Source organism: Lagopus leucura, unplaced genomic scaffold (genome assembly GCF_019238085.1).
Source record: "Lagopus leucura isolate 7727_CA_CO unplaced genomic scaffold, USGS_WTPT01 Super-Scaffold_100043, whole genome shotgun sequence".
Lineage (NCBI taxonomy): Eukaryota > Metazoa > Chordata > Aves > Galliformes > Phasianidae > Lagopus > Lagopus leucura.
The window spans coordinates 1166282-1185033 of record NW_024962290.1 but is presented as its reverse complement, the minus strand read 5'-3'; the positions used below and the strand labels follow the sequence as shown (position 1 = coordinate 1185033).

At 56.8% G+C, this 18752-nt stretch overlaps 2 protein-coding genes across 4 annotated transcripts in view; one reads left to right on the top strand and one right to left on the bottom strand.

Annotated features, from left to right (window-relative positions):
• The first annotated feature begins 21 nt into the window (after window positions 1-21).
• RPL10A (ribosomal protein L10a) lies at window positions 22-3651 on the top strand. Its single transcript, XM_042884256.1, has 6 exons — window positions 22-57; window positions 273-347; window positions 420-500; window positions 819-967; window positions 2000-2172; window positions 3450-3651. Exons 1-6 carry the CDS (start codon window positions 53-55, stop codon window positions 3618-3620), a joined length of 654 nt encoding a protein of 217 aa, XP_042740190.1. The 5' UTR covers window positions 22-52; the 3' UTR covers window positions 3621-3651.
• Window positions 3652-4583: 932 nt separating this feature from the next.
• Window positions 4584-18752, bottom strand: part of SCUBE3 (signal peptide, CUB domain and EGF like domain containing 3) — a 30092-nt gene continuing 15923 nt past the window's right edge. The window contains exons 7-23 of one of the 3 annotated variants that reach the window (XM_042884280.1): window positions 16731-16778; window positions 13962-14078; window positions 13073-13195; window positions 12223-12339; window positions 11501-11623; window positions 10789-10884; window positions 10460-10552; window positions 10264-10380; window positions 10033-10194; window positions 9649-9852; window positions 9388-9549; window positions 8987-9154; window positions 8739-8900; window positions 7848-8045; window positions 7278-7430; window positions 7038-7117; window positions 4584-6882 (exon numbers count right to left, since the gene is read on the bottom strand). In XM_042884280.1, the coding sequence (XP_042740214.1) occupies window positions 6733-6882; window positions 7038-7117; window positions 7278-7430; window positions 7848-8045; window positions 8739-8900; window positions 8987-9154; window positions 9388-9549; window positions 9649-9852; window positions 10033-10194; window positions 10264-10380; window positions 10460-10552; window positions 10789-10884; window positions 11501-11623; window positions 12223-12339; window positions 13073-13195; window positions 13962-14078; window positions 16731-16778 (2273 nt within the window). In that variant the 3' untranslated portion in view covers window positions 4584-6732. The remainder of the gene's footprint in view (window positions 6883-7037; window positions 7118-7277; window positions 7431-7847; window positions 8046-8738; window positions 8901-8986; window positions 9155-9387; window positions 9550-9648; window positions 9853-10032; window positions 10195-10263; window positions 10381-10459; window positions 10553-10788; window positions 10885-11500; window positions 11624-12222; window positions 12340-13072; window positions 13196-13961; window positions 14079-16730; window positions 16779-18752) is intronic. The other 2 variants (XM_042884282.1, XM_042884281.1) reach the window with 2 other exon arrangements.

Here is an 18752-nt window from a genome sequence, read left to right as displayed (position 1 = left end):
ACTTATAATGCGCGGGTCGCCCCGCCCCGCCCTCTCCGCCTGAACCGCCGCCATGAGGTGGGTGCCTGAGCGCGGCGTTATCCATCGCCATCCGCGGCCCGGCCGCCGGGCAGGGTGTGGGTTTCCGGGTCCGATGGCGGAGAAGGGGTGGGCGGTGGGGGAGAGCGCGGATGGAGTTCGGGCCGGGCTGGGTTTCGGTGTTCGGGCCCGGTCCCCGCTCCGCGGCCTGCGCTGGGCCCGCGCCTGAGGCTGTCTTCTGTTTCCCCCCGCAGCAGCAAAGTGTCCCGCGACACGCTGTACGAGGCGGTGAAGGAGGTGCTGCAGGGCAGCAAGACCAAGAAGCGCAAGTACGAGCCCTGCCCTGTGCCCGGCTGAGGCCTCGCGCCCCGTGCAGGGCCTGACCTGGACTCTTCCCTCAGGTTTGTGGAGACGGTGGAGCTGCAGATCAGCCTGAAGAATTACGACCCGCAGAAAGACAAGCGGTTCTCCGGCACCGTCAGGTTCGGCATCCTCTTGCTCACACCCAGCCTTCAGCCCGCGGCCCTCAGCCGAGGGTGGCTTCCCTGCTGCAGGCCGTGCTGCTGAACGCCCCGGGTAGTTCAGACCGTCACCCCCGAGCGGGTGTGGCTGGACGGACCCCCACCCTGGGTCTTAAAACAAGAGGGGAGGTGTGGGGTGCTGCCCCCGCCGCCCTGCCCCAGAGGCAGGTTCTGAGCGTGGAGGAAGATGTGAGGAGCTGCGGTAAGGTACCTGCACGCGGGTCCCTCTGAGCTGCGTGGCATCCGTGGCACACCGGGTAATTTGGGCTCTGTCTGCAGGCTGAAGTCGACCCCACGGCCCAAATTCTCTGTCTGCTTGCTGGGGGATCAGCAGCACTGCGATGAGGCCAAAGCGGTGGAAATCCCTCACATGGACATAGAGGCTCTGAAGAAGCTCAACAAAAATAAGAAGCTGGTGAAGAAGCTGGGTGAGCGGGGTGTGGGTTGGTCTCTGGGTGCCGTGGCTGAGCCTGTGACAGCAGGTTTCCCCATGCTCACATTCCCACGTCAGGATTAGCTGCAGAGAACAGAAAACTGATTACTCTTGAAGAGTAGGATTCTGTCTAGGAACTACCCAGCAAACCTTAGGGCCACTTACAGTGTGAAATGCCTGGCAGGGCAGTGCTGTAGGAGTGCAATGATTGTCTTCTTCCAGGAGGAAGGGATACAGGAGAGCTGTTCCATCTCCTTGAGAAGTTATCTCCCTCCCTCAGCGTGCCATAACTTTCAGGGAAAGTGCAACAAAGCCAAGTAGATCTAGAGGTGGAACTTGCCATACTGCAGTGAACAGGATGGAGTTGGGTTACTTTTACTTGTAGCAAATAAAACCTTTCCTACAGAATGAAGGTCATTTTGATAAGTATCTTGAGCAGACAAGAAAAGCTTACCATTCAGTCCTTGGAAGCATAGGAGGTTGGAAAACAATGTAGGATATGGTTACTGTAACCTAAGCCTCTCTCAGGTCTGTGGCATCATAGATTCATCATCATAGAATGGCCTGGGTTGAAAAGGACCACAATGATCACCTCGTTTCAACCCCCTGCCGTGTGCAGGGTCACCAACCACCAATCCAGGCTGTCAGGAGCCACATCCAGCCTGGCCTTGAATGCCTGCAGGGATGGGGCATCCACGCTCTTCACATATGAACAGAATACAGAAGAAGAATTCTAGTAGAGCTCCAAGTGTCCGTAATGCAGCTGGATAAATGCTGTGCATTTCAGGGAAGTCCTCTGTGTACAGTTAATGGGATTGCTGCCAGGATGTCAGGCTCTGAGTCCTGGAGGAGTTTGGCTGGTGTGACAAGAATGGCTTATAATGCAGTATGAGGGAAAAGGCAGGGCTTTGGAACATGGAAATGTTTGCACAGGGGGATGTGCAGCAGTACAGTCTCAGCCGAGCTGTTGGTTTCAAGCTCTGGGTTAGAGCTGAGAGCGCTTCCTTACCTTCTTTTGATCTCACAGCTAAGAAGTACGATGCCTTCCTGGCTTCAGAGTCCTTGATCAAGCAGATTCCTCGAATCCTGGGTCCAGGTCTGAACAAAGCTGGCAAATTCCCTTCTCTCCTCACTCACAATGAGAACCTGGTGGCCAAGGTTGATGAGGTCAAATCTACCATCAAGTTTCAGATGAAGAAGGTAAAGAGCTCAGGGCTTCCAGTTGGCAGCCGCTTACCTGGGGGGGGGGGGGCGGGCGATTGGTGTCCCTTGGTTGTGGCTGCGATCCCTGGGCTGGTCTGTAGGTGTCCCCCAGTGTCTTCAGCAGCTCCTGGTGAGGAGCATGCAGCGTTCTGCTGGGCAGCAGAGCAGTGCAGTCACCATTCAGCTAACTGGAAAAGAACAATTGATCTGCGGTTAGAAGAGCTTAGAAAAGCGATGAGGAGATGATGCTGATGTCTGAGCGCTGAGCACAATTGGTCACAATTAACACCTCCAGGAAGTGGGTGACTGCAGGGTGCGGCTCTGGAGCCGGGTGCCCCGGTGGCTTTGTGCTCACTGCTGTGCTTTGGCAGAAGCACGTTTGGGACTTGACTCTGCAAGTGAACTTTGCAGCAGCTCTGTGGATGTCTGCGCCTGTCGAGAGATGTCGAGGCAAGCCAGCGCCCTCAAACCAAAATAACCCTGCTCAGGCATTTTAATCTCCTGACAGTGGTCTAAATGTGACTCCTGGGTATTATTCAGAATTAGCAGCTCTGCTAGCTGAGGTGCATCCTCAGACGCCAGCTGATGTGAGCCTGAAGGCACAGCTGGGAGGACGCAGTAAATGCAATAGTTTGCAAATGCTTCAGCATTTAAAGTAACAGAGCTAATGATGTCCTGACGTTTCTCTTGTCAGTTTGCTCGTAAATCCTTTTGTCTTCAGCCCGTGGGGAACATTGACTTACAAGCTCCTCTGCAAGGCTGGCAGGCAGAGGCTTGGCCCATGCAGAAAGAAAGGGCTGGTGGCTGGTGCCAAAACAAAAAGTGAAGCTGGCGCCATGCGTAGCAATGAAGTTTGGAGCTGATAGGCTGTGCTGCTGGGTTAGCAGTGTGCAGGAAACAGTGCCAGCGCTGCCTGGTGAGTCAGGCATGGGATTAGTTACACGAGAGCTCTGCTGCTTCCCTACCAGTTCAGAGTGGCGCTTTGCACGTCCCTCCAGCTTTCCCAGCTTCAGGAGGTGGCTGCTTGCTGCCTTCACTGAGCCACCTTTGTGCTGTGAGGAAGCCAGACCTGTGCCAGCTGTTGCTCAGATTGCATCCAGATGCTGCCAGACATCCATGGGAGCCACGTGCCAGACAGCGAGCTCTGTAGAAGCACTTTGCCATGGATAGGCTGGAGAAGTTAGCTGCAGGGACAGGCTGTGGGGGGGGATCCCTGGGTGCTCTGCTTGTTCTGTCAGCCAGCCCATAGGTGACCGTGGTGTCCTTGTCCCCAGGTGCTCTGTCTGGCTGTGGCTGTCGGTCACGTGAAGATGACAGAGGATGAACTTGTCTACAACATCCACCTGGCCATCAACTTCCTGGTGTCCTTGCTGAAGAAGAACTGGCAGAACGTGCGTGCTTTGTATATCAAGAGCACCATGGGGAAGCCCCAGCGTCTGTACTAACTGGGTGGCAATAAACTTTTAGGACATCTTACAGCTGTGTGGTTGCATTCCTCCAAAGCTTATTGGGCAAGACTTTCTGAAGAGGCGTGAATTCAGGGGAAGCATCAGCCTTACATTTGCGTTTGAGCTTCCTGAGTCACACAAGCTGATTTCTTGTGAAGTAGACAAGCTTGTCACCCTGCATTCAGAGCAGGAGGGGGGAACCACTCAGCAGCTGGCACAAGCAAAATTGGGGTGCTTACCTCAAAACTAAGGAAGGGCTCAGTGCCCAAAACAGCTCCTGCACACAGCAGTCATCTTACAGCCCAGGGCTCCCTTCTGCCATCCCAGGAACAGCATCCTGCCAGCTCTCAGGGTGGGGGTTTATGGGGCATTTGCATTTTATAGGGTTCTGCTGCCCTTGAGGTGACCAATGGCTGCAGCAGGGGCTGCACAGCAGCAGCTCATGAAGACTTGATGGATCTTTCAGCTGGCTCCAGTTACATGGGGATTTGGAAGGTGCTGGGGGTAAGAGGGGGGAGTTGCAGCTCAGTGAGGGGTTTCTCATTGGCTCTGCTTTGCTCTGCAGAGAAGCATGTAGTAGTTGCTGTTCAACTCAATGTTCTGGGCTAAAAGTGAGATATGTTGCATCTAATTAATGTATATAAATAAATGCATTGTGTAATGACTGCAGAGCCTATGGAAATCTGTAGGATTTAAGCTGGAAGCAGAGCTCTACGCCCTCAAAAAGAGCTTGTCTGAGCATCTGAAGAACAAAACAATGAAAATAGCTTTGGACCCTGCTGTTAGAAACCTTTTAAAACAGGCACCAGAGCCAGCTTCTGAAAGATCAACACAACACCAAGAAATTCCATTTAATAATTAAAAAAAGACAATACAAAATGCAAACATTTCTTTTTACAAAGTTCAGATACGTTTTTCTCTTTAATCAAGTGCAAATAACTTTATGAACTACATCTTTCTCATCAATCACTTTGCTGGAGATGGTAAAACATGGCCTGCTGCAAAAGGCAGATATAAATATTCCAACATGAAAAAAAGAATCCCCCCCCCCAAAAAAAATACACACAACAACCCTTATATTTACGTTCACCTCGTTGAAACATTCAATACATCTGAGAGGTGGCTGATGGTTTTCAGCCCTTCAAACCTTTTCTGAGTCATCTGATGGGCGCAGGTAAGAGAAAGGGCCGCTGCTTTCTGGTGGGCTTTTCTGGGGGATTCTTTGAGGATATTTGGGGGGGGGGGGGGTGTTGCCACATCTCTGTCCTTTACAGGAGGACACGCAGCCCAGCTCGCCTTCCAGCACAGCCCTGAGGGAGCAGAGGTGCCCGGCTGGGGACGTGTGGCACCCAGGACATCCCCCAGTTCCCAGATGCACCCTCCCAGGCTCAGAGCAGCAGCAGCAGCTCCCAAATTCAATCACAGAGATTCAAAGAGCTCTGCGTCGCACCGGGGCCACCGCAGCGCGCATTTCTGGGCTGCCTTTTTCTTTTTCTTTTTCTTGTAAATCCAAAAAACCCTTTTGGTGGTCATTGCTCTGCTGTGGCTGCCCCAGAGCGATTCAAAAACACAACAAAAAACCAACCCTCCGAATCCCTACGACGGCTTTTGTGCATCAAAGCAGCTGCTCTCAGACACCAAACCGAGCGACAAACAGCTCAGCCCCCACAGCTGCTTCCAGCCAGGCTGCGAGCCGGGCGGCAGGAGGGAGAAGCCCACAGCTGTGATGAATCAGTGCAGCCTTTTCCAACCCCCCACATCTCGGGGACGCATCCCTGCACATCAGAACCCGGCCCACCGCCCCAGCAGAGCCCAGTTGTTGGGGTGAGCGAGCAGCACAGATTGAGGGGGGCACGGACCAACCCAAGGCTCTGCCTGGGCCATCAGGGGGATCCATGGAGCAATTTCTCTCCCAGGATGGGAGGAGTGGGCGCAGCGGGACGGAGCAGCATGAACCAAGGAGCTCAACCAGCCCGAAACCGTACAGCACCGACCCTGCCCAGCATTACAGACAACCCCAGTGATGGATCCACTGTGAGTGGACAGAAGTGCCTTAATACCCAGTAAAACTCACCCCATCACGGCCAAGCCTCACTTTCCTGCAGAGGAGATGTGCAGCCTTCCACCAAAGCAGGTTGCTACAGGGAAAACATGCAGCAGAAAAGGTTCCAAGGCCAGAAAACATCATTGCATTTGTCACCAGCAGCCCAGGGCTGGGCTTGGTTTGTTGTTCAGTTGTTTTGTTCTTTTTTGTGACAGACACACATTCTCATTTCTCAGGCAGGTATAAATATTGTAGTTTCTAGTAGAAAAAAAAACAAAAAAACACAACTTCCCTCTAAATAATATAAAGAAGACTCAAATGATTGCACTTAATATATATGAAAAAGGTAGAAAGGAGGATATCCTAGTGCACAAATGTTGACTCCTGCTCTTCACAAAGCTTGCTTTCTGTCGACGAGTTACTCTTTGGCAGAGCTTGGAAGGAAGTCTGGTTCCTTGGCACAAATGTCCGCGGGGGGGAGGGAAGAACGCGCCCGGCTGAAGTCCTCCTTGGTCACTCCATCTCTCCCATGCAGCCACACATTGTTCTCCATGCCTTCCTCCAATGCCAGGTGCCAGCACGGCTCTCCAGCAGGACGGCCACCAGTGCCACCGTGCTGTCCCATTCTGTCCTTTCTTTTGTCCTTACTGTGGTTCATTGCGGTTGGTTTCGTTTTCTTACCCCCCCCCTCCACCCCTCCAGGCTCCTCTGCAAAGCTGTGCTGATAGCTGAGCTCCGTGCGCTGCGCAGAACGCGGCGCCACCTCTGGTGCTGCCCTGGGCTGGGGCAGGAGATGTGCCCTGGGGGGGCTGCTGGTGCCTGGATGGCATCGAGGGACGGGACAGAGCCGGCACAGAGGTGGGAAGGAAACAGATGGGGTGAAGAAGCTGCTGCAGAAGAGAGGAATGGCATTGCTGGGTGAGATCAAGGTGAGACTGGAGCTTTGTGTGGGACGGGAGGCGGCGGTCCTGCCGGAGCCAGGCAGGAGGAAGGAGGAAAATTGAAATAAGAAGAGAGGGAGGAGAAGGTTTCCTTGGTGGCCGGGCGGCCCGGGGTGTCAGGGCGCTATTTGTAGGGCCGCAGGAAGCTGGAGACTTTGGAGCGGAGCAGCTTGATGAAGGAGCGGGGCAGCATCTCCTTGTGCTTCTCCGTGTACTTGAAGTAGTTCTGGGGGTGTGCCAGCACGTCAAAGAACGCTTTAATCAGCTTCTTGTCCTGGAGTTAAGCAAAGCTGATGTCAGCCGCAATACTGGGCCCAGCACACAGCTGCTTCAGCCCCACAACACCCCCAGCACAGCTCCAAACCCGAGCGATGCACCATGCTCACCCCAGCAGCACCAGGCAGTGGAGCTGATCGGGGCAGTGCTCACCTTGAGGATCTCCTGGTGGTTTTCGGAGGCGTACAGCCTGCCGTCCCGCACGATGTCCTCCACCAGCTGCTCATAGTCCTCTGCAACAGCCAAGTGAGAAACCAGCTCAGGGCATCCTCCCCAAACCCAGAGTCTCAATCTCTGGCACCGAGCTCCCCAGTGTGTGGGAGACTCGACCTGGGCTCCTGGGGGTGCAGAGCAGGGCAGCACCAGGCTGGGATGCCGTTGCCCTGTGCTTACCATCATAGGTGACATAGGGGATCTGGAAGCCCCGGGCGCTGTTGGCCTCGCTGGTTTTGAAGTTGATCCAGAGTTTGCGAGAGCGGGCAGTGAAGGCGATGGGTCTCTCGTACGTCTGGCACGTCTCATAGGTGGTGATGGAAGATGGGGAGGCTGTGGGGGGACAGTGAGGGACAGTGATGACCCCCACCTCACTGTGCTGGAATGCTTAAAGGGGACACCAGGGATGGGGCTTGTCTGTGGGCAGTGAGGCTGACCCCCCCAGTCCCCGTTTAACAGCAGGGGCAGTGACATTCCCTCCTTGGAATGGAAACAATTCCTTCCTTCCAAGGTTTTGAGGATTGCTGAAAAGCTTGTAAACGGCCCTCATTCCATGCACATCCCTGCAAAGCAGCAAGGCAGCACAGCAGCAGCACGATGCTGACATCCCTCCAACAACCTTTCCATCACATAAACCCACCCCACTGCCTCGCAGGGACCGGCCATTCTCCCTTGGCATTCATCAGCTCTGCTGTGCTCTGTCCTCCCCCAGCTCCTCCCATAAGCACCGCACCATGCTCTGTTACCTACAGTTTTTCCGCATCACCAAGACGTCCCCGCACTCATCCTCAGAGGGCAGGAAGATCTCTGGCACCACGATGAGGATCTTTCTCTTGGGCGGTGGGTTGATGTTCCACGTGCACTCGACGTTGGCAGGGTAATTCCCCGGGTAGTTGGGGGACTCAATGTAACCTGTGTACTCGCCCAGCTCGCCTCCGCACTGGCGATCTGCAAAGCAGGAGAGGGGCAGATGGACTGGGAACTGGTGGTACAGAGAGACAAAAAGCTGGTAGCACAGAGTAGACAGATGGGCTGGAAACTGGTGGCAAAGGATTGGAAAATGTGGCACAGAGGGCGCAGAGGGATTGGAAATTGGTGGCATGGAAGGACTGGAAAATACGGCACAGAGGGACTGGAAGCTGGTGGCACAGAGGGCAGAGAGAGACTGGTGGCACAGAGGGACTGGAAACTTGTGGCAGAGAGGGCACAGAAGGATTGGAAACTGTTGGCTCAGAAGGACTGGAAACTGATGGCACAGAGTCAAGAAACTGGTGGCACAAAGCACACAGATGGACTGGAAACTGGTGGCACAGAGGGATGGGAAATTGGTGGCATAGAGAGAAGAAATCGGTGGCATAAAGGATACAAAAGGACTGGAAATGGGTATCACAGAGGGACTGGAAAATGTTGGCATGGAGGGACTGGAAACTGGTGGCACAGAAGGATGGGAAACTGGTGTCAAAGGCACTGAGACTGCAGAGCTTTATGGGCTGGTGCAGGTGAGCTCTTTATCAGCACCACTCCATGCACACCCAGCCACACGAGGCACAGCAATGACTGACTGCGCTGTTTTGAGGGACCTGGGGGTGGTTCTGGGGAAGGAGCCCCACTCACACCGCATCACACCCACTGCCCACCTACTTTTGCACTGGGACACAGAGGTGGAGCCGTCGAAGTCGGTGGTGGTGTTTCCAGGACAGGCGATGCAGTAGTTCTGCCTGAAGTCAGGCTGGTAGGTGCCCACGGCGCAGCGGATGCAGCGGTGGACGCTGGTGTTGTAGTAGTGCCCAGGTGAGCACTGGACTGGGGGAACAGAGAGCAAACAGAGCTCCGTCACCGCTGGCACAGCCCCAGCGGGTCCCTCCCGCCCTGCACCAAATGGGACAAACCTTTGGTGTCACAGTCCTGGAAGGAGAGGGCTCCCTCGTGCCGGGTTGTCAGCCCCCCGCCGCAGGGGAAGCAGAGCGCCCGCCCCACCTCGGGCTGGTAGGAGCCACGTGGGCACAGCTGGCAGGGCTTGAAGCCGTCGGCGGAATGCTGCCCGGGGGGGCACTGACCTGTGGGCACAGCCATTGCTGGGAACGCAGCCCACAGAGTGCCCCGTGCCCGGCTCCCTGCCCCTCCAGCTGAACAAATGGGATGGAGGTCCTTCTAAATGCTGTTCCCGTGGCCAAACGGGCAATTCCCAGAGGTGCTCAGAGCTTTTGCCTCTTCTAGATGGGGACTGATGGTGGAGCACCGGGGTTGGTGTGTGGATGCCCCCTCCCTGGTCCCCTCTGCTCCCCCCTACCTGTGCAGCCGGTGATGTTGGTGGCTCCCACGGGGCCGAACGCATCGCTGCGGGGACACAGGTCACAGGAGAGCTGCCCTTCCTTCTCCTGGTAGGTGCCAGAGGGGCAGGGGACGCACTGCTCCGTCTGCCCGTGGTAATAGGTTCCCTGCGAGCAGCTAACTGAGAGCCAGGGCTGGAGGTCAGTGGCATGCCGGGGGGCTGTCCCCAATGGGGGGGACACATTGGCTCCCATCCCAGGGCCTTGCACTGCTGCCTTACCACACTTGGTGCCCAGGCGCTGCTGGCCCGGCCCGCAGCTCTCCTGCCGTTCTGGGGCCACACTCAGCTTCCTTGCCACCTCGTACTCCATCCCAGCAAAGCGCAGCAGGAACCGCTCCTGGTTGATGGATTTCTTCAGGGCTTTGATGGCCGATTTGAGCTTTTTCTCCACTTTCTGTCGCAGGCAGTGCAGGTTGCAGCTGGCTGGGTTTTGAGGGTGGGGGAGCAGAGAAAACAGTCATAAGAGAACAGAGAAACCCAACAGGATTCTCTCCTGGTGCAGAGCGCTGCTGTGGGCTCTGCTGGATGCCCAGCCAGCACTGGATGAGGACCATCCCAGCTCTCTTTGCTGCATGGGGCACCATGGGATGCCACCCAGCCCACCTGTGGTCTCCTCCGGTTTGATCTCCGCCTCGAACTCCAGTGTGATGCGCGTCACCTCCTTGCCGGAGGAGTTTCGAGCCCGGCGGCCCTTCCCCTTCTTGGATGAGTCACACTTGAGGTTGACAAAGGCCACCTGGCAGTCGGAGCAGGGTGCAGCACCGCCTGCATGCAGGGTGACAATCAGCACCCGCCTCTCTGTGGTGGGACGAGCATCCCCCCACCCCTGCTCACCCTGTGCTCCAGCCTTCCCCGCCTCGTCCTGCTTGCTCTTTGCCCGTGGGTGCAGGTGGCACTTGGCATCCTTGATCTTGAAGGAAGCCTTCTGCTTGATTGGGGCAGCGACAGTCTCTAAAAGAAAAGGCGGGTGCTGAACCCGTGGGTGAGGGGCAGCACGGGGTCAGGGGGATGGGTGCCCACAGCCCCTTACCGAGGCACTGCTGGCTGCTGTTGGCTGCTCTGTGCTGGCTGCCCTGCCGCAGCACCGGCGTCCCACAGCTCACCGTGTAGCTGCTGTCGGACTCTGTTGGAAGGAGGTGCAGATGTCAGTATGCTGCTGAGCCCCCGGTGCAACACCCCGTGCCCCAGGAGCAGCCGTGCAGAGACCCCAGGATGCAGCGCCCAGCACCGCAACGACTCTGTGCTGCATGAACCCACCCCAGCAAAAACATCGCTCCTTTGCACCCTGAGGGCACTGCAGCTCTTCTGCCCCTGCTTTGGGCCATGCAGGGGATGGGGACCCTCCTGTCCCCCCTGTACCTGGCTGGAAACGAGCCTTGGAGGAGCAGGTGAGGGCACAGCTGTCCTTCTTGCCCGTCTTGTTGCAGGTGAGAGTGGCCCTTGGTGGAACTGAACCTGCCAGGCATTTCACCAGCTCTGAGGGACATGCACCAGCTGGTAGGGACAAGTGGGGACACCCATGGCTGGCACAGAGCAGAGACCACGGCCCACCCACCCAGTTGGGAGAAGGGTGCAGTGTGGGGATCCCAGAGCAGCATCTTAACCCTCCCCCCACCCAAAGCTCCTTGCGCTGTGACTGCTGAGATTTCTGAATTTGGGGGGCAGAACTGCCCTTGGCTCTATCTGTCCCCAATGAAAGGGGTCAGTTGGGTACCAGAGCATGGCCAGGGCCATGAAAACTGTTCCTTTAGGGGCACAGCCAGTGCAAAAGCTCACAGCCAGCCCTAGGCATGGTCTAAGATACAGTGAGGTGACCCAGGGCAAGGGGGGCAGGGCAACATCAATCCCATCCCATCCCATCCCATCCCATCCCTTTCCATCATCCCATCCTGACCCACATGAGATGGACAAAGAGTCGCAGACCAAAGCAACTCATCTTGCAGCACCCTTCAATTGGACTCCCCAAATCCCTGTGCTCCACCCACCCCCATCTTGCTCCTTACAGTCCCAGATGATGGTTGGGGCCATGGCCCCCCTGGGCTATGCTGGAGCAGGTCTGGACTGGACGTACCTATGCAGTCCTTTTTGTTCCAGTGCAGCTTGCAGCCTGCAGGACAGGTACACTGGTAGCTGCCAGGTGTGTTGATGCAGCCAAATTTGCAGCCCCCACGGTTGATGCTGCATTCATCAACATCTATGGGAACAGAGGGCAAAGTTGGGGGCAGTGGGACCCCCCATCTCTGATGCTGAAGCATCTCAAGGATGTGATTTTGGCCAGATAAATGGCACAAAACACAGACACCAGCGGGGTTCCTGCATCCCGGGGGGGCAGGGTTCGAGCAGGCTGCTCTGGGAGCAATGGGGCACGTGTGGCACGAATAAGGTCACCCCCCACTGCCACAACACACTCCTGCACTCCCCCTCTGCATGTTTTATCTGCATCCTGGGGCGCTGCACGCCCCCGCCTCATGAAACTTAAATCAACCCCTTTTGATGTTCCCCTTCCCACCCCATCCCATCTTGCTGCCAACAACGCTGGGGATTTCTCTCCCTCTCTCCCTGCAGACAAGTTACAAATTGTTCCTGTTGCTGCGTTTGAAGTTGCAGACACCAATGTCTGGCTGTGTGTGCTCTCCCTGCACGGCCCCAGCATGGGGTGCACGGCAGGGACATGGGACACTGCCACCCAGACCTTGGGGACAGCCCTGGGGCTGCCCCATTTCTGGGTGCCCTGAGTGCTCCCCAGGACCCAAACACAGGGGGGTCTCACTGCCAGCCCCCAGCCGGCCCTACCTCCACAGTGGGTGAGCCCATACAGCGTGTAGCCCTTGTTGCAGAGGCACTGGAAACTCCCAGGGGTGTTGATGCAGAGGTGGTCGCAGGTCCGGTCGAAGGAGCACTCGTCGATATCTGGGGGGAGGTGAAAAAGTGAGGCAGGGAGGTGAGGATCGGCCCGCTCCTCCTTCTTGTGGTGCAAACCAGGGGGTGCACCAGGATGCTCTGGGACCCCATGCTGGGATGCTCTAGGGCCATGTCCCACCTTCTCCGCTCCAAACTCCTCTCGCACGTTCCATTTGCAGCCAGAGTACCCCACCACCACTCCTCCCACCCCAAGTGCAGTCCGCAGATGTGCCAAACGGTGCCCTTGGTGCGGTGTCCCGCTGCTGCCCTGCGCACAGGAGGTGCTGCACAGGCAGGTCCTGCCTTGGGGCCGCTGCCAGCACTGTCTGTGCAGCCCTGCAGGGCACCTGGCTGGGGCTGGGCGGCCCTGCGTGCACAGGTGAGCCCGGCCCAGAGGGTTTGATCATCATTTCGTTGGCCTCATTAAGTTAATTGCCACACTCGCATCAAGCTTGTAAGAGCGTAAAACCTGGATGGAGATGAAAGCGGTCGCAGCCCTGGAGCATCAGCTCCCCCCCACCCCATTGCTCCCAGACCCCGCGATTCTGGGGAGGCTGCAGCTGAGGCTGAGTGCTGCCCGTGGCTCTGGGGGGGGGGGGGGATTCCCGATTCCCGTGGCCCCCAAATGGCCCAACAGCACCTGGCTGGGTGCTGAGCTGGAGGCACTGCCTGGAGAAGCTACAGGAGAGGTTGGGACAGGGGGCAGGGAGAGGTGACAGCCGCGTCCCCGCGCTGCCCTCACCTTGGCAGTTCCTCTCGTTGATGAGCAGCTTGTAGCCCTTCTTGCAGCTGCACTCGAAGCTGCCCACCGTGTTCCTGCAGATGTGGTCGCAGCCGCCGTTGTTGAGCCGGCACTCGTCGATGTCTGGGGAGGGGGGTGGGGGGAGGACAGGGACACGCGTGCTGTGCTGCTCATCCCCAGCCCTCCCGGCTCTGCTTTTATATTCTTTTACCCTCTCCCAACTAATTGCACAATTTACTGCTTGGAAAGGACCTGTGAAATGGAAGGGCGGCAGGGAGAGGCGGCCGTCTGCCCATCTCCCCACCACCAGCACCGGGGCTGGGACTTTCCCTTTGTTTCTGGCTGTAAACCGGCAATAAAACCCCCAGACACGGGGATATGGCTGCAGGTTATTGCTCTTTCCTGGAAACTGTTGAATCAGAGGGGCAGCCCTGAAGAAATAACGAGGGGAGGGAGCTCCTGGGAGCAGCCAGCAGGTGGGCAGGCAGCTGCAGAGCCTTCTGGGGCTCTGCTTTCAAGTAGGGTCAAGTTCCTGAACCTGATGAATGATGCAGTGCAGGCACTGCCCCATCCAGCCCCGGGGTCACCGTGCCCCCGCATCCCCTGCATGGACAGACGCGGTGCTGATGCTTTCTGATGCCAAATGGGCATCTTAAAAAAAAGCAGATGAGAGCTTGGTGCAGAATTTGGGATTCTCCCATCTCGGGAGGCAGCTCTGCAAACCCAGCCCAGGTGTGCTGCATCAGCACAGGACCCACACACAGAGGTGGTCCTCCAGCTCCACCCGTGGATGCAAACACAAACCCGAGCAAACCTCATTGGTACACAGTGCTGAGCTGCACCTGAGCCTTTCCTGCGGGCACGAGTGACAGTCAGAGGGCACTCCTACCTTTGCAGGTCTTCCTGTCGGGCTGCAGCATGAAGCCCATGGGGCAGCTGCAGTGCACGCCGGTGGCCGCATCGTGACACTTGCTGTCACAGCCCCCGTTGTTCACAGCACAGGTCTCTGTAGGGAGAAGGAAGGAGCACAGCAGATGAGGGCCCACGATCCCTGCCCCACTGAAACACCTCTGGGTTTTTAATGCCTCCTAGTTAACACACACCCTCAAGCACAGAGAGGGGACCTGGTGGGTTCCAAGGGTGAAAATGAGTGCACGTGGCACATCTCTGCCTGCAGGCAGGGAAAAGCATCCAGGTTTCCTGCTGCCCTGTCCTCTGCACAGCCCTCCTGCCTTCCAGCATCCAGCACTTTAGAAGGGGCATCTGTCCCTGTGGTGGGACATGGGAGCAGAGACAGCCCCACCTGTCTGTCCCAGGGCAGTGCAGGTATGGATGGAGCAATGCTGAGGAGGGGGGGTTGCTACTGTAAAACAAAGGATGAATCACTTCTGGACTCTTCAGGAGCCTCCATGAGAGCAGGGCTGCAGGCAGTGGGGGACACACGGCGCTGTCAGCATTCAGGTGTGCAAGATGCACTCAGGTGCACAGCCCTCACCCCACATCAGTTGCATCCACCACCCCACAGTGCTCCGTTTGCCCCACACACGTCCGTGCTGTCCTCATGTGTCACCAATGGGCACGCTGGCCCATCCGGCTGCCCAGGCTAATTTGGGAGATGCTTTGTAAAATTAGAACACACACACACACACACACACACGCCAGCAGCATCAGTGGAAAAAAAAAAAAAAAATCCCTTAAAAAAAAATGCTAATTATTCCAGCATTATCAAAGTCAGCTGTTGCTGGTAAAAGCAGAAGGGGCACTAATTGAAACGAAGCGTTTTCAGCTTGACAGCTTCCCTGTGAGATCAATCTTCAATTTGGGTCCTAACCGCCAGAACAATGGTTTGAAGTGCATGAAGTTGTTCACAGAGGGTAATAAAGCCTTTCCCTTCGGAGGGCCAGGCAAGGGGTAAATGAGGCTTCAAGAAACCCGACATGAACATGCCTTGAAGAAATTCCTTGGAAAGAGCAAATCCCAGGTTCTGCTGCTCTTTGCATGGGGCCCAGTGACGGAACCGTGCAACCATTTGCTGCAGGGCAACGGAGCTGGGATCGTTCTGTGCTCGTCTTGCTGCTGCTATTTTTATGATGTCCCATAATAGGAGAACAAAGGGACCATTTCATGCAATTAATAGCCAGCACAATTACAAAACGTAATGGCAAGGGATGGATTTCTGCAGATATGAACCCTGCAGCCCCAGACCAGCAAAGAGCAAAGGGCAGACAGCACTGCACCAAGGGGAAGGGGAACTTCATGGAGGCTGCATTAAGAATTTAATTCAGCTCTGCTGCAGCAGTTTGGTCAGGGGGAGAGAGAGGAGCGGGTTAATAGTGTCATTGCTCAGGGTGAACCCCACGCTTCTGGAGCAACAGGAGCACAGCTCCCTTCTCCCCAGCCATCCATCCCCTTTGCACCGTCAGGGCTGAGCTTTGCAAAGAGCTTTGCATGGGATGCACAGGAGCCAGCTTTGCAGGGTCAGCACAGCAAAGCACTTTGTAAAACGGGGGGGGGGGGGGGGCCCCCATACCCCAGGACTTGCAGAAAAGTTTTGCAAGCAGAGCAGGGCTCTGGTGTAACTGAAAGTGAAGGGTCAGGGATGGGTGTTGTGGCCCTGGGACAGGAGCACCGCTCAGCAGTGCTGGCAGCTGCAAGCCAGCATGAATCACCACACACACAGCGTTTGGTGAGGGCTCCCATCGCATGGGGAGGGAGAAGACAAAGCAGCTCACACGCACACACACAAACACGCTCCATCCTAAACTCACTGTGCCACAACAACGCCCCTGCAGTGTCCTCCACTGTCACTGTCACCGGGTCCAGACGCGCCCCATGTGTGCCCCCGCGCTTCCACTGCTCTGGGTTTGCCTCCACCTCCCGGGAGGCAGCAGAAGGACATCAGCCCCACAGTGTTATGGAGAGAACCGTGGGGTGACCAGCTTAGCACAGAACTGAAGGTCTCTCTGGTGCTGCCTGCTGAAGGAGCCTGGGGAAGGCTCTGCAGAGCCCCCAAAGTGTGGGTTGGTGGGATAGGGCTCAGGGAAGGGTCCTCTTGGAAGAGCCAGGGAGTGCTGCCATGTGTCACCAGGAGCTGGGGACCTGCAGTGACATCTGGGAGCAGGGTCATTGCAGGTGCTGCCAGCAGTCACCAGATGTGGAAGGGAAGAGAGGAGGGGATGTAGGGAGACACTGCAGGGCAAAAGCCCAGTCTGAGCGATGCCTGGTGCACTGGTCTTGCAGCACAACTCCTGCAAATGCCTCTTATAACTGCCTCACTGCAAGAGATGGCTCTGATCCCCAACAGGACAGAGCGGAGCACCGGGGCGGCTCTGAAGCACTGCTCCCACCCAACGCTCCCACCTTAGCCACAGCTGCAGAGATGGGCACAAGGAAACCATCACCCCCGGCGCAGACAAGGCGAGTGCCCAGCATCATGCAAGCACAGCCAGGGAGGGGTTTGCTGCTCTGTGCATCCCCAAAAGCGGAGCTGGTTGCAGCCCAAGGTTTGCTGGGGCGGCGTGCAGGCAGCAACAGTGCCGGTTAGTGCTGGCAGCGCAGCCGTGCAAAGCAGGCATGCAGTTAGTCCAAAGCTCACCCCCCCAGTGAGCATCTCGAGGCGAGACCCCTTCACAGAGAAAGAGAGAACAAAAATATTTACCATTAGAAAACGTCTCAAGGATAACGTGTTGCTGGAAGTGTCTCTCCCCTGTTTGATATTATAAAAAAGTGATTTAGAAACAGTGTCCAGCAAGGAAGCTCGCTTGGTGTCACACGACAGTGATTTCCACTCCGCTGCCTCTCGAGCTTGGTGGAAACGGTCCCCCACCTCCCACAAGGATCCAAACCTGAGGTCTGGGTCCTGTGCTGTCCATCACCCTGTCTGCATCACCCCTGGCCTCTCCGATCCCCACCGGTTCGGCGCTTTGCTCAAGCAGCAGGGCAGGCGCAGGAGAAAGCGAGCAACAAAGAGCATTAGTGCAGAGCCCGTTAGTCCCATGGAATGGTGCCTTGCTCTCAGCAGAGCAAAAACGAGCGCTCGCCGGGGTAGGGGCAGGCAGGAGGGACTGAGCCCAACCTCAGTGAGCTTGGGCTGCACCCAAAGGGCCGTCTGGGGAGTGCTTTGGGAAGCCGTGGCACGGAGCTGAGGGCTGTCCTGCCTTATGCTGGGTGTTCTGGGGAGGGATGAGCACCTCCTGTGCAGGGATGGAGCCCCACAGCAAAGGACAAGTGGATGGGGATGCCTGGGGAGCCGTTTGGGGATGACTGCGTCCCTGTTGGATGAGACACAACGCCGGGTCCGTGCAGGGGGAAGGAGGAGAAAAGGGGAAAAGGAGGAGGAAGCCCAGCCTGCCCCATGGGTACCCAACCCAAGGGCAGGGGGACTCAGGACCCCCAAGGCTCTGCAGTGCCAAGAAGGGATGTTGTCTCCATGATCGGAGCAGCACGGTGAGCCCTTGGCCTCTGCCTGAGCCCCATGTTCCCCCCCTCCCCAAAAAGCCCTCCCGTCCCAGCAGCTTTGCTTTTCCCAGCCCTGATCCACTCCCTGACGTCGCATCAGCCATCAGAGGTGCAGCACAAATCGCCCAAACACAGCTCAGACAATCTGCCATAAAACTGGAGCTGGATTTGTTTCCTTCTCCACCTAATAGCACTTCCTGCCCATCCACAGCTCCAGGCTCAACCCCTCTGCACCCCAAACACCAAAAGGACGGGAGATGCACCGCCAGCATCAGTTTCACCCTACAAACTCTTCCAAAAAGCTGAAAATCACAACAGCCAAAGCTGCACCTCCTCACGGGTGCTGCACCCCAGGGCTGATCCGACCCAGGCTTTAATCTGGAGGGCGATTTGTTGCGCATTTGTTTTATTTTAAAGGCCGCTTTTAGAGCATCAACATAAATATCCGAGGTCACCGGCCTCCCCCCGCAGCTTCCATCCCCCCCCCCCCGCCCCGACGCTGCAGACGCGTTGGGAGCCATTAGGGCTGGCCCCGCTCTGCTCCCAGGCATGTTCTTCATTATCCTCGTTTTTAAAAGCGGCAATAAAAAGCGGAAAAATGAAAAACACCGGCCGTGCCCTAATGAAACCGTCACTCAAAGGGGCTGCTCGCGCTTCCTGCCGCGTGGTGTGATCTGAAGGGAACCTGGACCAGGGGACGGCCCCAGCAACCCATCAAAAGCACCGCGTACAATTTCAAAGCCCGCAGCCCGGGGAGAGAGTTTGCGTTCCCCACGCTGGAAATTTTATTCCCCTTGAAATGATGAAATATTTCAGAGGAAATGGAGAAGGAGAGAGGGGAGGGAGCGGCGGTGGGAGTTGGGGGGGGGGAGGCAGGGCTGTTTGCTGAGCCCTGGCTGTAAAACAAACGTGGCCAGTTATAAATATCTGAGCAGGTACCTCAGCCCCCACCTCGGCCATAAATCTGACCCCAAAGCACAATCCTGCAGTGTTCCTGCTACGGCTGGGGAGGGAGGGGGGGCTGGGACCCCCCCCAGGGGGATACGGCGCAGAATGGGGCTGTCCCTGCAGAGCCACTTGAATGGAGGCACAGGGTCAGGGGGTTCGGAGCTGCCCCCAAAAATCTGTGGTTCATCTCCCTCAGGAAGGTGGGAGCGGAGAGAAGAGCCTGCAAGGACGCAGCGGAGCTTGTAGGAGGTGCCACCCTGAGATGCTGAGACCC